Source organism: Oncorhynchus nerka, linkage group LG15 (genome assembly GCF_034236695.1).
Source record: "Oncorhynchus nerka isolate Pitt River linkage group LG15, Oner_Uvic_2.0, whole genome shotgun sequence".
In the NCBI taxonomy this organism is placed as follows: domain Eukaryota; kingdom Metazoa; phylum Chordata; class Actinopteri; order Salmoniformes; family Salmonidae; genus Oncorhynchus; species Oncorhynchus nerka.
Window position 1 is genome coordinate 14,842,113 of NC_088410.1, and position 18,775 is coordinate 14,860,887.

General features: G+C 43.5%; 1 protein-coding gene and 1 long non-coding RNA gene across 3 annotated transcripts in view; both read left to right on the forward strand.

Moving 5' to 3' along the window:
* The first annotated feature begins 2,050 nt into the window (after positions 1-2,050).
* The window catches only part of LOC115126049 (CMRF35-like molecule 7), a 49,738-nt gene continuing 33,013 nt past the window's right edge, over positions 2,051-18,775 (forward strand). The window contains exons 1-3 of one of the 2 annotated variants that reach the window (XM_065001068.1): positions 2,060-2,425; positions 2,564-2,890; positions 3,351-3,686. In XM_065001068.1, the coding sequence (XP_064857140.1) occupies positions 2,383-2,425; positions 2,564-2,890; positions 3,351-3,686 (706 nt within the window). In that variant the 5' untranslated portion in view covers positions 2,060-2,382. Of the gene's footprint in view, positions 2,426-2,563; positions 2,891-3,350; positions 3,687-18,775 lie in introns of both variants that reach the window. The other variant, XM_065001069.1, reaches the window with a different exon arrangement.
* On the forward strand, positions 4,042-7,867 carry LOC135559873 (uncharacterized). The gene is made up of 2 exons (XR_010458570.1): positions 4,042-4,253; positions 7,366-7,867. It is a non-coding gene; the product is annotated as an uncharacterized LOC135559873 (long non-coding RNA).

Consider the following 18,775-nt stretch of genomic DNA (forward strand, 5'->3'; position numbering starts at 1 on the left):
GACACCTCATAATGTACTGCACCATTAAACACTATGCTACATAGTCTACTACTGTAGACACCTCATAATGTACTGCACCATTAAACACTCTGCTACATAGTCTACTACTGTAGACACCTCATAATGTACTGCACCATTAAACACTATGCTACATAGTCTACTACTGTAGACACCTCATAATGTACTGCACCATTAAACACTCTGCTACACAGTCTACTACTGTAGACACCTCATAATGTACTGCACCATTAAACACTCTGCTACACAGTCTACTACTGTAGACACCTCATAATGTACTGCACCATTAAACACTCTGCTACACAGTCTACTACTGTTGCTGATCTGTAAACTGACTTGAACAAACAGAGACAGTTTGCAGCTTTTAGGAACCTTTGATTATTCAGTGTTTTTTACTCCACTTGATGGGAAATGAGACTCTGTGTATTTATCAATAAAGCACAAATATATTTCTGTGTTTTATACGTTACATTCTAGACATTACTAAAAGTAGACCTCCCCTCACCAGCCTCCACTGGTGCTGTCAGTAAACTCTGTACCTGTCTCATCAGCATGTACCACTGTCATTAGACACAGAGCTGAGATGGAGGGATAAATGGAGGGAGCGAGAGATGGAGACTGAGTTGGAAGGAGAGAGAAAGGGGGGAGCGCCCTCCAGTGGTAGAATAACTCTGTTTCTCTCCTGTGTAGACAGTCTCCAGTGGTAGAATAACTCTGTTTCTCTCCTGTGTAGACAGAATAACTCGGTTTCTCTCCTCTGTAGACAGAATAACTCTATTTCTCTCCTCTGGAGACAGAATAACTCTGTTTCTCTTCTCTGTAGACAGTCTCCAGTGGTAGAATAACTATGTTTCTCTGCTCTGTAGACAGTCTCCCTTCTGCATGAGAGCGTATGAATGCATTTCTGTGCCATGATCCATCGAGGCCTCTCTCTCCCTCGTCTCTCTCAATCTCCTTCTCTCTCTCTCTATCACTCACATTATATCAGGACCTATAGACACCTGGAGAGAACACAACATTATATCAGGACCTATAGACACCTGGAGAGAACACAACATTATATCAGGACCTATAGACACCTGGAGAGAACACAACATTATATCAGGACCTATAGACACCTGGAGAGAACACAACATTATATCAGGACCTATAGACACCTGGACCAACCTGGAGAGAACACAGCATTATATCAGGACCTATAGACACCTGGACCAACCTGGAGAGAACACAACATTATATCAGGACCTATAGACACCTGGACCAACCTGGAGAGAACACAACATTATATCAGGACCTATAGACACCTGGACCAACCTGGAGAGAACACAACATTATATCAGGACCTATAGACACCTGGAGAGAACACAACATTATATCAACACACAACATTATATCATGGAGAGAACACAACATTATATCAGGACCTAGACACCTGAGAGAACACCTGGACCTATAGACACCTGGAGAGAACACAACATTATATCAGGACCTATAGACACCTGGAGAGAACACAACATTATATCAGGACCTATAGACACCTGGAGAGAACACAACATTATATCAGGACCTATAGACACCTGGAGAGAACACAACATTATATCAGGACCTATAGACACCTGGAGAGAACACAACATTATATCAGGACCTATAGACACCTGGAGAGACCTATAGACACTGGAGAGAACAACATTATATCAGGACCTACAGACACCTGGACACCTGGAGAGAACACAACATTATATCAGGACCTATAGACACCTGGAGAGAACACAACATTATATCAGGACCTATAGACACCTGGATAGACACCTGGAGAGAACACAACATTATATCAGGACCTATAGACACCTGGACACCTGGAGAGAACACAACATTATATCAGGACCTATAGACACCTGGAGAGAACACAACATTATATCAGGACCTATAGACACCTGGACCAACCTGGAGAGAACACAACATTATATCAGGACCTATAGACACCTGGAGAGAACACAACATTATATCAGGACCTATAGACACCTGGAGAGAACACAACATTATATCAGGACCTATAGACACCTGGAGAGAACACAACATTATATCAGGACCTATAGACACCTGGACCAACCTGGAGAGAACACAACATTATATCAGGACCTATAGACACCTGGAGAGAACACAACATTATATCAGGACCTATAGACACCTGGACCAACCTGGAGAGAACACAACATTATATCAGGACCTATAGACACCTGGACCAACCTGGAGAGAACACAACATTATATCAGGACCTATAGACACCTGGACCAACCTGGAGAGAACACAACATTATATCAGGACCTATAGACACCTGGACCAACCTGGAGAGAACACAACAAGATGAGGATCCTGCTGATAGTCATCCTCCTCTCCTTCATGACAGGTAATAAGCTTGTTATAACTCTCTATAACAATGTAATATCATCCAGTTAGTTTTCTTATAAAGGCTGCTAAATCAGATCAGGAAACACTACTAAACGAAGAGGAATATAAAATATATTTTCTCTGTTCTGATTGACAGGTTGTTTGAGCTCCTTCAAAGTGACAGGATACTCTGGAGGAACTGTCATCATCTACTGTCATTATTACATCGAACAAAGAAGTAATGAAAAATATTTCTGTAAGGGACCAAAGTGGACTTATAGTTGTGGTAATAAAATAACTTCCCTGAGTAAGAACACCTGGAAGCACAGTGGTAGATTCTCTCTGTATGACAACACTGGAGGAAACTACTTCAAGCTGATCATCAGACAACTGACCAGACAAGATGAAAGGACCTACTGGTGTGGAGTGGACAAACCTACTATACCTGACAGTTATACCAAGGTAGAGCTGGAGGTGAAGAAGGGTGAGAGACTTTTACTTTAACTTTATAAAATGAATTTAGCTACATATGGTATTACATGATCAGTACCACTAATCAATGAAGTCAGTCTATAGTATTAGACTAAGGTTGTGATGTGTGTTCCTATTGACAGATGACTGCTGTGAGAAGTCAGTCTATAGTACTAGACTAAGGTTGCGATGTGTGTTCCTATTGACAGATGACTGCTGTGAGAAGTCAGTCTATAGTACTAGACTAAGGTTGTGATGTGTGTTCCTATTGACAGATGACTGCTGTGAGAAGTCAGTCTATAGTACTAGACTAAGGTTGCGATGTGTGTTCCTATTGACAGATGACTGCTGTGAGAAGTCAGTCTATAGTACTAGACTAAGGTTGTGATGTGTGTTCCTATTGACAGATGACTGCTGTGAGAAGTCAGTCTATAGTACTAGACTAAGGTTGTGATGTGTGTTCCTATTGACAGATGACTGCTGTGAGAAGTCAGTCACAGAGACGGCCTTTCTGGGAGGAGAAGCTACCATCAGATGCAACTATCCAGAGGACCATGAGGACAACATCAAGTATTTCTGCAAGGAAAGCAATGACTTCAAGACTTGTGTTTATATGGTCGCTGCTCACCAGACAAATGCAAAAGCTCGGCGATTCTCTCTGTCTGTCAACAGCAGAGGTACATTCTACACAGTGACCATCAGTGACCTGACTGAAGATGATACTGGGACCTACTGGTGTGGAGTAGAAACCAGCAGGACAGAACAACGTTACATTACACTGATCACACAGGTGAAGCTGCTTGTTATAAGTGAGTATTAATCTTCTATTTCTTTAGCATGTGATCCCAGTGCAAAGATGTCATAAAGGCAAAGGGTGGCTGCTTTGAAGATTCTAAAATCTAAAATATATTTAAAATAAAATTGAACACATTTTTGGTTTCTACATGATTCCATACGTTTTATCTCATAGTTTTGATGCCTTCGTTATTATAGTAAATATAGTAAAATAAATAAAAACCCTTGAGTAGGTGTGTCCAAACTTTTGACTGGTACTCTACATATAAATATACAATTTCCATGTCGACATTAGTCCCTGGTTGAGAAGCAGAGGATAAATAGGGGAAATGAATGTCTCTCTCTCTCTCTCTCTCTCTCTCTCTCTCTGTCTCTCTCTCTCTCTCTGTCTCTCTCTCTGTCTCTCTCTCTCTGTCTCTCTCTCTCTGTCTCTCTCTCTCTCTCTCTCTCTCTCTCTCTCTCTCTCTCTCTCTCTCTCTCTCTCTGATTGATGGGGGATTTTCACCTAACTTATTTGACTCATTATGTTCCAACAGATGGGACCAATGGAACATCATCCACAGACATGACTAGAACACAAGGTAACAACAGCATCACCACAGACATGACTAGAACACAAGGTAACAACAGCATCACCACCACAGACATGGCTAGAACACAAGGTAACAACAGCATCACCACCACAGACATGACTAGAACACAAGGTAACAACAGCATCACCACCACAGACATGACTAGAACACTAGGTAACAACAGCATCACCACCACAGACATGACTAGAACACAAGGTAACAACAGCATCACCACCACAGACATGACTAGAACACAAGTTAACAACAGCATCACCACCACAGACATGACTAGAACACTAGGTAACAACAGCATCACCACCACAGACATGACTAGAACACAAGGTAACAACAGCATCACCACCACAGACATGACTAGAACACAAGTTAACAACAGCATCACCACCACAGACATGACTAGAACACAAGGTAACAACAGCATCACCACCACAGACATGACTAGAACACTAGGTAACAACAGCATCACCACCACAGACATGACTAGAACACAAGGTAACAACAGCATCACCACCACAGACATGACTAGAATAGAAGGTAACAACAGTATCACCACCACAGACATGACTAGAACACTAGGTAACAACAGCATCACCACCACAGACATGACTAGAACACAAGGTAACAACAGCATCACCACCACAGACATGACTAGAATACAAGGTAACAACAGCATCACCACCACAGACATGACTAGAACACAAGGTAACAACAGCATCACCACCCACAGACATGACTAGAACACAAGGTAACAACAGCATCACCACCACAGACATGACTAGAACACAAGGTAACAACAGCATCACCACCCACAGACATGACGAGAACACAAGGTAACAGCAGCATCACCACCACAGACATGACTAGAACACAAGGTAACAACAGCATCACCACCCACAGACATGGCTAGAACGCAAGGTAACATAATGAACCCTCGGCACCACATGACACTGAGAGATAAACTACAACTACCAAGCATCATATTGTAACATGGTCTTTAAAGAAATACCATACTAGCTAAATGTAGCATCACTGCAACATTATGCCTGTGTACTACACCTACCAAGCACCATACTGTAACATGGACTACAACTACCAAGCACCATACTGTAACATGGACTACAACTACCAAGCACCATACTGTAACATGGACTACAACTACCAAGCACCATACTGTAACATGGACTACAACTACCAAGCACCATACTGTAACATGGACTACAACTACCAAGCACCATACTGTAACATGGACTACAACTACCAAGCACCATACTGTAACATGGACTACAACTACCAAGCACCATACTGTAACATGGACTACAACTACCAAGCACCATACTGTAACATGGACTACAACTACCGAGCACCATACTGTAACATGGACTACAACTACCGAGCACCATACTGTAACATGGACTACAACTACCGAGCACCATACTGTAACATGGACTACAACTACCGAGCACCATACTGTAACATGGACTACAACTACCGAGCACCATACTGTAACATGGACTACAACTACCGAGCACCATACTGTAACATGGACTACAACTACCGAGCACCATACTGTAACATGGACTACAACTACCAAGCACCATACTGTGACATGGACTACAACTTCCATGCATCACACTATTATTGAGCCACAACAAAAATACATTGACTTTGCCTAATTTTTTTATAAAAAACAATAGTCTGTCTCTTACTATTGATACCTCATCATTAACATTTCATCGTTATTTCTGCTCTCTTCAACACCACCTGTTTCTCTGTCTAATGTTGTCCTCCCTCCTCCCTCCCTCTGAAATGGTAGAAACCCAGAGGTACAGTACAGTAGAGACAAGCTAAATGTAGCATCACTGTTACATTATGCCTGAGTACCGTCTCTGGGTGTTCTAGGTGATGTGATGTACTCTGGTGTTGTTCTGGGTGCTCTAGGTGATGTGATGTACTCTGGTGTTGTTCTGGGTGTCCTAGGTGATGTGATGTACTCTGGTGTTGGTCTGGGTGTTCTAGGTGATGTTCTCTGGTGTTGGTCTGGCTGTTCAAGGTGATGTGATGTTCTCTGGTGTTGCTCTGGGTGTTCTAGGTGATGTGATGCTCTCTGGTGTTGCTCTGGGTGTTCTAGGTTATGTGATGTTCTCTGGTGTTGTTCTGGGTGTTCTAGGTGTTGTGATGTTCTCTGGTGTTGTTTTGAGTGTTCTAGGTGTTGTGATGTTCTCTGGTGTTGTTCTGGGTGTTCTAGGTGATGTTCTCTGGTGTTGTTCTGGGTGTTCTAGGTGTTGTGATGTTCTCTGGTGTTGTTCTGGGTGTTCTAGGTGATGTGATGTTCTCTGGTGTTGTTCTGGGTGTTCTAGGTGTTGTGATGTTCTCTGGTGTTGTTCTGGGTGTTCTAGGTGTTGTGATGTTCTCTGGTGTTGTTCTGGGTGTTCTAGGTGTTGTGATGATTCTCTGGTGTTGTTCTGGGTGTTCTAGGTGATGTTCTCTGGTGTTGTTCTGGGTGTTCTAGGTGTTGTGATGTTCTCTGGTGTTGTTCTGGGTGTTCTAGGTGATGTGATGTTCTCTGGTGTTGTTCTGGGTGTTCTAGGTGATGTGATGTTCTCTGGTGTTGTTCTGGGTGTTCTAGGTGATGTGATGTTCTCTGGTGTTGTTCTGGGTGTTCTAGGTGTTGTGATGTTCTCTGGTGTTGTTCTGGGTGTTCTAGGTGTTGTGATGTTCTCTGGTGTTGTTCTGGGTGTTCTAGGTGTTGTGATGTTCTCTGGTGTTGTTCTGGGTGTTCTAGGTGATGTGATGTTCTCTGGTGGTGTTCTGGGTGTTCTAGGTGTTGTGATGTTCTCTGGTGTTGTTCTGGGTGTTCTAGGTGATGTGATGTTCTCTGGTGTTGTTCTGGGTGTTCTAGGTGATGTGATGTTCTCTGGTGTTGTTCTGGGTGTTCTAGGTGATGTGATGTTCTCTGGTGTTGGTGTGGGTGTTCAATGAGATGTGATGTGATAAATAAATAATATTTAAATAAATAAATGTTATAAAAAATGTTTTTTAATGAAAAGATCAGATATATTAAAAATAAATACATAATCTATGTGTGTTTTACTCTCCTTGACAGCCAATCAAGACCCAGACACAGGTACCATCACCAACCCCATCTACACCACAACAGATACAGCCTGTGACATCACCACCATATTTGCAACGCCAACCAATCCTTGTCCAGATGTCATTTACTTCAACGTTGGTCCGTCTACAGAGGTTCCAGACAATGTGACCTACGCTACAGTCAACATCCCCAGAGATCCAGCCTGTCTCCACTATACTACTGTCAACTTCCCCAGAGATTCAATCTGTCTCCACTATACTACTATCAACTTCCCCAGAGATCCAGCCCGTCTCCACTATGCTACTGTCAACTTCCCCAGAGATTCAGTCTGTCTCCACTATACTACTGTCAACTTCCCCAGAGATTCAGTCTGTCTCCACTATGCTACTGTCAACTTCCCCAGTCTCCTTCAGTAAAGACTCTGATGCTAGTAACCACCCAGACACTGACCCCAACAGCTGTAGACACCTCATAATGTACCTCACCATTAAACACTCTGCTACATAGTCTACTACTGTAGACACCTCATAATGTACTGCACCATTAAACACTCTGACACCTCATAGTCTGCACCACTCTGCTACATAGTCTACTAGACACCTCATAATGTACTGCACCATTAAACACTCTGCTACATAGTCTACTACTGTAGACACCTCATAATGTACTGCACCATTAAACACTCTGCTACATAGCCTACTACTGTAGACACCTCATAATGTACTGCACCATTAAACACTCTGCTACATAGTCTACTACTGTAGACACCTCATAATGTACTGCACCATTAAACACTCTGCTACATAGTCTACTACTGTAGACACCTCATAATGTACTGCACCATTAAACACTCTGCTTTTTTATTTTTATTTTATTTTATTTCACCTTTATTTAACCAGGTAGGCTAGTTGAGAACAAGTTCTCATTTGCAACTGCGACCTGGCCAAGATAAAGCATAGCAGTGTGAACAGACAACACAGAGTTACACATGGAGTAAGCAATTAACAAGTCAATAACACAGTAGAAAAAAATGGGCAGTCTATATACAATGTGTGCAAAAGGCATGAGGTAGGCGAATAATACAATTTTGCAGATTAACACTGGGGTGATAAATGATCAGATGGTCATGTACAGGTAGAGATATTGGTGTGCAAAAGAGCAGAAAGGTAAATAAATAAAAAAAAAATAAAAAAAACAGTATAAAAACAGTATGGGGATGAGGTAGGTGAAAATGGGTGGGCTATTTACCAATAGACTATGTACAGCTGCAGCGATCGGTTAGCTGCTCGGATAGCTGATGTTTGAAGTTGGTGAGGGAGATAAAAGTCTCCAACTTCAGTGATTTTTGCAGTTCATTCCAGTCACAGGCAGCAGAGTACTGGAACGAAAGGCGGCCAAATGAGGTGTTGGCTTTAGGGATGATCAGTGAGATACACCTGCTGGAGCGTGTGCTACGGATGGGTGTTGCCATCGTGACCAGTGAACTGAGATAAGGCGGAGCTTTACCTAGCATGGACTTGTAGATGACCTGGAGCCAGTGGGTCTACGAATATGTAGCGAGGGCCAGCCGACTAGAGCATACAAGTCGCAGTGGTGGGTGGTATAAGGTGCTTTGGTGACAAAACGGATGGCACTATGATAGACTGCATCCAGTTTGCTGAGTAGAGTGTTGGAAGCCATTTTGTAGATGACACGAAATCGAGGATCGGTAGGATAGTCAGTTTTACTAGGGTAAGCTTGGCGGCGTGAGTGAAGGAGGCTTTGTTGCGGAATAGAAAGCCGACTCTTGATTTGATTTTCGATTGGAGATGTTTGATGTGAGTCTGGAAGGAGAGTTTGCAGTCTAGCCAGACACCTAGGTACTTATAGATGTCCACATATTCAAGGTCGGAACCATCCAGGGTGGTGATGCTAGTCGGGCATGCGGGTGCAGGCAGCGATCGGTTGAAAAGCATGCATTTGGTTTTACTCGCGTTTAAGAGCAGTTGGAGGCCACGGAAGGAGTGCTGTATGGCATTGAAGCTCGTTTGGAGGTTAGATAGCACAGTGTCCAATGACGGGCCGAAAGTATATAGAATGGTGTCGTCTGCGTAGAGGTGGATCAGGGAATCGCCCGCAGCAAGAGCAACATCATTGATATATACAGAGAAAAGAGTCGGCCCGAGAATTGAACCCTGTGGCACCCCCATAGAGACTGCCAGAGGACCGGACAGCATGCCCTCCGATTTGACACACTGAACTCTGTCTGCAAAGTAATTGGTGAACCAGGCAAGGCAGTCATCCGAGAAACCGAGGCTATTGAGTCTGCCGATAAGAATATGGTGATTGACAGAGTCGAAAGCCTTGGCGAGGTCGATGAAGACGGCTGCACAGTACTGTCTTTTATCGATGGCGGTTATGATATCGTTTAGTACCTTGAGCGTGGCTGAGGTGCACCCGTGACCGGCTCGGAAACCAGATTGCACAGCGGAGAAGGTACGGTGGGATTCGAGATGGTCAGTGACCTGTTTGTTGACTTGGCTTTCAAGACCTTAGATAGGCAGGGCAGGATGGATATAGGTCTATAGCAGTTTGGGTCCAGGGTGTCTCCCCCTTTGAAGAGGGGATGACTGCGGCAGCTTTCCAATCCTTGGGGATCTCAGACGATATGAAAGAGAGGTTGAACAGGCTGGTAATAGGGGTTGCGACAATGGCGGCAGATAGTTTCAGAAATAGAGGGTCCAGATTGTCAAGCCCAGCTGATTTGTACGGGTCTAGGTTTTGCAGCTCTTTCAGAACATCTGCTATCTGGATTTGGGTAAAGGAGAACCTGGAGAGGCTTGGGCGAGGAGCTGCTGGTGGGGGGCGGAGCTGTTGGCCGAGGTTGGAGTAGCCAGGCGGAAGGCATGGCCAGCCGTTGAGAAGTGCTTATTGAAGCTTTCGATAATCGTGGATTTATCGGTGGAGACCGTGTTACCTAGCCTCAGTGCAGTGGGCAGCTGGGAGGAGGTACTCTTGTTCTCCATGGACTTCACAGTGTCCCAGAACTTTTTGGAGTTGGAGCTACAGGATGCAAACTTCTGCCTGAAGAAGCTGGCCTTAGCTTTCCTGACTGACCGTGCATTGGTTCCTGACTTCCTGAACAGTTGCATATCACGGGGCTATTCGATGCTATTGCAGTCCGCCACAGGATGTTTTTGTGCTGGTCGAGGGCAGTCAGGTCTGGAGTGAACCAAGGGCTGTATCTGTTCTTGGTTCTGCATTTTTTGAACGGAGCATGCTTATCTAAAATGGTGAGGAAGTTACTTTTAAAGAATGACCAGGCATCCTCAACTGACGGGATGAGGTCAATGTCCTTCCAGGATACCCGGGCCAGGTCGATTAGAAAGGCCTGCTCACAGAAGTGTTTTAGGGAGCGTTTGACAGTGATGAGGGGTGGTCGTTTGACTGCGGCTCCGTGGCGGATACAGGCAATGAGGCAATGATCGCTGAGATCCTGGTTGAAGACAGCGGAGGTGTATTTGGAGGGCCAGTTGGTCAGGATGACGTGCTACATAGTCTACTACTGTAGACACCTCATAATGTACTGCACCATTAAACACTCTGCTACATAGTCTACTACTGTAGGCACCTCATAATGTACTGCACCATTAAACACTCTGCTACATAGTCTACTACTGTAGACACCTCATAATGTACTGCACCATTAAACACTCTGCTACATAGTCTACTACTGTAGACACCTCATAATGTACTGCACCATTAAACACTCTGCTACACAGTCTACTACTGTAGACACTGCATAATGTACTGCACCATTAAACACTCTGCTACACAGTCTACTACTGTAGACACCTCATAATGTACTGCACCATTAAACACTCTGCTACATAGTCTACCACTGTAGACACCTCATAATGTACTGCACCATTAAACACTCTGCTACATAGTCTACTACTGTAGACACCTCATAATGTACTGCACCATTAAACACTCTGCTACATAGTCTACTACTGTAGACACCTCATAATGTACTGCACCATTAAACACTCTGCTACATAGTCTACTACTGTAGACACCTCATAATGTACTGCACCATTAAACACTCTGCTACATAGTCTACTACTGTAGACACCTCATAATGTACTGCACCATTAAACACTATGCTACACAGTCTACTACTGTAGACACCTCATAATGTACTGGACCATTAAACACTCTGCTACATAGTCTACTACTGTAGACACCTCATAATGTACTGCAAATCCAATCAAATCAAATCAAATGGATTTATATAGCCCTTCGTACATCAGCTGATATCTCAAAGTGCTGTACAAAAACCCAGCCTAAAACCCCAAACAGCAAGCAATGCAGGTGTAAAAGCACGGTGGCTAGGAAAAACTCCCTAGAAAGGCCAAAACCTAGGAAGAAACCTAGAGAGGAACCAGGCTATGTGGGGTGGCCAGTCCTCTTCTGGCTGTGCCGGGTGGAGATTATAACAGAACATGGCCAAGATGTTCAAATGTTCATAAATGACCAGCATGGTCGTATAATAATAAGGCAGAACAGTTGAAACTGGAGTAGCAGCACGGTCAGGTGGACTGGGGACAGCAAGGAGTCATCATGTCAGGTAGTCCTGGGGCATGGTCCTAGGGCTCAGGTCCTCCGAGAGAGAGAAAGAAAGAGAGAATTAGAGAGAGTATATGTGGGGTGGCCAGTCCTCTTCTGGCTGTGCTGGGTGGAGATTATAACAGAACATGGCCAAGATGTTAAAATGTTCATAAATGACCAGCATGGTCGAATTAAACACTCTGCTACATAGTCTACTACTGTAGACACCTCATAATGTACTGCACCATTAAACACTCTGCTACATAGTCTACTACTGTAGACACCTCATAATGTACTGCACCATTAAACACTCTGCTACATAGTCTACTACTGTAGACACCTCATAATGTACTGCACCATTAAACACTCTGCTACACAGTCTACTACTGTAGACACCTCATAATGTACTGCACCATTAAACACTCTGCTACACAGTCTACTACTGTAGACACCTCATAATGTACTACACCATTAAACACTCTGCTACACAGTCTACTACTGTAGACACCTCATAATGTACTGCACCATTAAACACTCTGCTACACAGTCTACTACTGTAGACACCTCATAATGTACTGCACCATTAAACACTCTGCTACACAGTCTACTACTGTAGACACCTCATAATGTACTGCACCATTAAACACTCTGCTACATAGTCTACTACTGTAGACACCTCATAATGTACTGCACCATTAAACACTCTGTTACATAGTCTACTACTGTAGACACCTCATAATGTACTGCACCATTAAACACTCTGCTACACAGTCTACTACTGTAGACACCTCATAATGTACTGCACCATTAAACACTCTGCTACATAGTCTACTACTGTAGACACCTCATAATGTACTGCACCATTAAACACTCTGCTACATAGTCTACTACTGTCACTGATCTGTATGGAACATAATAAATTCATGTTTTCATTGGTGTTTTAAAATAATTGATTTATTATTTGTTTGTTAATTCATTCAAATTTTTATTCATTTTTTAAATAATAATTATTTTAATTTGTTCATATATTCATTCATGTAATTTTTGTTTGTTCCTTCATTCATCATTCGTTAGTTCAATCATCTGTTTGTTTAGTTGTTATAGTTGTCAGTCATTACATTCAGCACGTCCATTCATTCATTCATTGTTTCTACTGTGAATGTAACACTGACTTGAACAAACAGAGACAGTTTGTAGCTTTTAGGAACCTTTGATTATTCAGTGTTTTTTACTCCACTTGATGGGAAATGAGACTCTGTGTATTTATCATTAAAGCACCAATATATTTATGTGTGTTTGATACGTTACATTCTAGACATTACTATAAGTAGTCCTCCCCTCACCAGCCTCCACTGGTTTTATTTATTTTATTTATTTATTTCACCTTTATTTAACCACTGTTGAGAACAAGTTCTCATTTACAATGCGACTGCCAAGATAAAGCAAACACGACACATACAACGACACAGAGTTACACATGGAGTAAACAAACATACAGTCACTAATACAGTAAACAAACACAAAAAACAAAAAAAAAACAAGTCTATACAATGTAGACAAATTAGGTGAGAAGGGAGGTAAAGGCAAAAAAGGCCATGGTGGCAAAGTAAATACAATATAGCAAGTAAAACACTGGAATGGTAGTATTGCAATGGAAGAATGTGCAAAGTAGAAATAAAAATAATGGGGTGCAAAGGAGCAAAATAAATAAATAAATTAAATACAGTTAGGAAAGAGGTAGTTGTTTGGGCTAAATTATAGGTGGGATGTACAGGTGCAGTAATCTGTAAGATGCTCTGACAGTTGGTGTTTAAAGCTAGTGAGGGAGATAAGTGTTTCCAATTTAAGAGATTTTTGTAGTTCTGTTCCAGTCATTGGCAGCAGAGAACTGGAAGGAGACTGCACCATTAAACAATTGGTTTTGGGGGTGACTAGAGAGATATACCTGCTGGAGCGTGTGCTACAGGTGGGAGATGCTATGGTGACCAGCGAGCTGAGATAAGGGGGACTTTACCTAGCAGGGTCTTGTAGATGACATGGAGCCAGTGGGTTTGCGAATATGAAGCGAGGGCCAGCCAATTTACAGGTCGCAATGGTGGGTAGTATATTTTGGTGACAAAACGGATAGCACTGTGATAGACTGCATCCAATTTGTTGAGTAGGGTATTGGAGGCTATTTTGTAAATGACATCGCCAAAGTCGAGGATTGGTAGGATGGTCAATTTTACAAGGGTATGTTTGGCAGCATGAGTGAAGGATGCTTTGTTGCGAAATAGGAAGCCAATTCTAGATTTAACTTTGGATTGGAGATGTTTGATATGGGTCTGGAAGGAGAGTTTACAGTCTAACCAGACACCTAAGTATTTGTAGTTGTCCACGTATTCTAAGTCAGTTGTCCAGAGTAGTGATGTTGGACATTGCAGGTAGCGATCGGTTGAAGAGCATGCATTTAGTTTTACATTGTATTTAAGAGCAATTGGAGGCCACGGAAGGAGAGTTGTATGGCATTGAAGCTTGCCTGGAGGGTTGTTAACACAGTGTCCAAAGAAGGGCCGGAAGTATACAGAATGGTATTCAGAGGTGGATCAGAGACTCACCAGCAGCAAGAGCAACATCATTGATGTATACAGAGAAGAGAGTCAGTCCAAGAATTGAACCCTGTGGCACCCCCATAGAGACTGCCAGAGGTCCGGACAGCAGACCCTCCGATTTGACACACTGGTGCTGTCAGTAAACTCAGTACCTGTCTCATCAGCATGTACCACTGTCACTCGACACACAGAGCTGCTGAGATGGAGGGATAGATGAAGGGAGAGAGAGATGGAGGGAGAGAGAGATGGAGGGAGAGAGAGATGGAGGGAGAGAGAGATGAAGGGAGAGAGAGATGGAGGGAGAGAGTGTGGTGGAAAATCGGATCAAATACAACGCATACCAGAACTTTGTGAAATCAATCAGGCTTTAATACAACAGTATAGCAAGCCGGAGTGCCCCGCGGAACACACACCTTTTCCAGAGCCCTGGCTCCAGTATTTATCCACATATTGCATATGAGCCCATCCCACATGTAAATTACGTTACATTCCAATCCGTGCATCCTGCTTGTTCAGCTCAATAACGCCCATACCTGCTTTCCGTCAGATTATAATGATGACAAGACCCTTGCTTTGTTCCTGCACTTAGCTAAATGCATTCTTTTGTTTGTGTATTATCTAGGATCAGCAGACTATGTGTCTCCTCAGTTTCTAGCGTGTCCAGCTATACTAAAAATAATATACATTAGAGAGAATACAGTGGACGGCACGGGTCAAAATGATTGATTGATGACCGTATGTCATGATGACGTGTACATGTCTGAATATGGGCCTCCGGCCCCTCCCCCCTGTTCATGTGTTCACGTTTTAGAGGGTGTGTGTTATTTTATATCTCTATGGTATGCTTTGAAGTAGTCATAGTGTTTGATGTCTAGGGGGGTTGGTTGAACTGGGGAGGGTGGGGGTTGAGTGTTTGAACTTTTGGGACCGTGTATGTCTCCCACCCCCAGCTTTATCTCCCTTATGGTTGTTATCTATGAAGCAGGAATGTCCAGGGTTATGGATCTGGGGCCTAGGCTTTATAAATGTCCAGAACAAGCCATTTTTAAGACCTGAATATTAAACATCTAAAATATGTCTACAAGGGGAATTCTCGGAGTGCTCTGCAGCTCATGTCATGAATCCAACGCCAAAAGCCTGGAGGATATTTTGCTTGAGGCTCCAGAATGTTTTAAAGGATTTTTGTGTACAAGCGAGGGACATATTTCGTACATATTCAACCCGGAGGAATCTACGGTTAAGATATTCACAGACAGCGTGTCCCAACCCTTTTATCGGGGAGAACCCGAGCTTTTTTCTCCAGCGCTAAGGATGCGAGAATGGCTTAAAATAAGGCTAGCTTTGTGTCAAATGGAACGCGCCCTGAGTGCTTCAAGGCTGCCCGGATATGCGTTGGAAGAACAAGTCTGTGGACGAAATGATCTGATGGCTCTAAGAGTCACTTCAATGGGGTATACCCCGGACAACCCCTACGTAATGATGACGCGTGCATGTTTAAATATGTGCCCCGCCCCAGCCCCCCCCCCTGTTCGTGTGGTCATGTGTTAGAGGGTGTTTGTTATTTTATATCTATATGTCATGCCTTGAAGTATTCAAGGTGTTTGATGAGTAGGGGGGTCTGGTTGTGTGTGGGGGGTGTTTGAGTGTTTGAACTTTTGGGACCATGTATGTCCCCCCACCCCCAGCTTTATCTCCCTTATGTTTGTTATCTGATGAAGCAGGAATGTCTGGGGCTATAGCGCTGGGGCCTCAGCATTATAAATGTCCAGAACAAGGCTTGCGAACCCAGAACCGTAAACCCTATTTTTTAAACATGGATTTTGCGATCAGTGGCAAAGCTGTGATGACTGTAGCATCGGAGGCAGGACCGCGTCTGAAACATCGAGAAAGGGCAAAGTATACAGCCGCAATATACGATGCACCAAAAAAGCGGTTTCTAAACGTGTATAGAACCCAGATACCTCCCGCAACTGTGCTGAAAGATGAAGTGCTGATGTCTAACGGACAGCAGTGGGGTATCTGTTTGATTACTTGGCCTGTAGCGTGAAACTCTATACGTTAGCCGAAGGAGAAGAATATACCGACCAGAAATTAGGAGTGGCTTAGGGGGTTGAAGACTGGACGGTTTTTCGACAGGTTTTGTGTCCCGAACTGAGCCGTATCACCAAGGGTTACAGCTTGTTCACAGGCTACGAGACCCGTTGGGAAGGTACCCCGGACACCTCAGGAAGAGTATTTCACCGGGTGAAAATACAGAGAAAGAATGGACTTCCCTGCGGCTGCGTGGAGTTCTATGTCAGCACAGCGGAAATCCGAAACCAAAACATCCGGGATGGCGGTTCGGACGGGGATTTCCAGGTTCGAATGCTTATCCCCTTTAAAAGCTGGCCTTTAATGGAATTGAAAATGTTGGAGATGTTGGACGCTCTGTTTGTACAGAGCCAAAAGTGCCAGAGCATTGTTCGGCTAAAGAAGTGCATAATATATACGAATCCGGAGGATTACGACTCAAAGCAGCCCCAAGAAGGTACAACGTCAGGAGAGGCAGCCCCCAAAGAAACCGAGGTAAGCGGCGTTGTTAACCCCGCCCAGATACCCCGAGGGCTGGTTCAACAATAAAAGGATGGTTCTTAAAACCTACAGTTCTTAACCTACGCATTGACCATGGATATTCCTAACGCATACCCGATCTCCGAAACGGCCTGGGCTCCCGACACTAAGGATTATATGCCTCGCAGCCCTCCATTCTACTCCCCCCTGGCAAGACCCTCGACACCCCCTACATGTACACAACCTGAGGACGTGTTTGATGGGGTGGTCAGTACTATTTTTGTGGACACAATCAAGGCCTCAGTAGCCACGCTTTTAGACGTGGTGATTGGAGAATATATACGAGAAAAATGCATCGGTTGTGAGATTAATCACCCCAGCCAGCGCAGGCATCCATGCCTATACGACCCCCGAAGATACTACTTCTTCAACAATTTTGAGGCGCTGGTGAAAAGACTTTGGTCCTGCCAGTTTATACCATCGCTGGTCAGAGCCCTGGAGGCTATGGGCCTTGTGCCGGGGTAACATAGCATTCCTACACGAGCTGAAGGAGGCGATTCACATACACGAGAAACTCAAAGAAATCCGACACACCCTGGTGGAGGATAACAAATACCGGGAGGCTGTGGTGTCTGATGTGATGACTTTCTGGCTCAATAAACCCCAAGAGCCCGAGTGACATTTTTGTTATTTAGATGTAGAGCAATGGGTAACTATGTGTATACGATGTTAGAGAGAATAAATATATTTTTTCTTTTGAGAGAACTTACAAGTGTTATGCATCAAATTATTGAAAATAAAGTGAACAATGTCTCGTTCTACACAACCCCCAATTCCGGGACTAATGTAGAGCGTGTTTTGAAAATGGACCAAATCATGAATCATGTACGACATGCGGGCGAGTGTCTACAATGGACACAAATGGTAACCCGGCTTGGTGGTGATTCTGAAGAACTAGAAACAACCTTGGCTAAGATTTTATTTTATTTGTTTGAAACACCCTTTAATTGTAACATGTATCATATTTGTTGTTTATATACTTTTATAGCGGATGTGTCTGTTGTAAAAATTCAGCGAAACAAACCTGTTAATCTAAACCAAATATACAAGGTTTTACATGATTCGATCATAGAGAAAGGGGGGCATGTATCCTGCAACGAATTATGGATTGTCTGTATGCGTAATACCTAATTTTTGAATGAAAATAAAAATCCCAAAAATGAAAATGAAATGTTGTTGTTATTTGAAAGTGGCTCATTAACGTTATTGTACCTCAGAGAGGCAAGAAGGATGGCAGAGCAGATTTTGAAAAACATTTATTATAATCCCTCTAACCCGGGGTCTTATGGGGGTAAGGAACGTTTACAGCGAGCTTTAGCCGAAGAAACAGGTCACAGGTTAAGCGAGGCTAAAGTGAATGAGTGGCTATCAGAACAGGATGCTCACACTCTGCATAAGCCCGTAAGAAAACATTTTCCTAGAAATAGAGTTTTTTCTACCCACCCAATTTCAGGCTGATCTATGTGACATGCAGGCCCTTGCAGATAAAAATGAAGGAAATCGCTACATGCTAACGGTCATAGATATTTTCTCTAAACTAGCTTTTGTCCGGGTCTTAAAAAATAAGCGCGGCGCTGAGGTGACCCGGGCATTTGCCTCTATCTTGAAGGAAGGAGGCGCCACCAAGA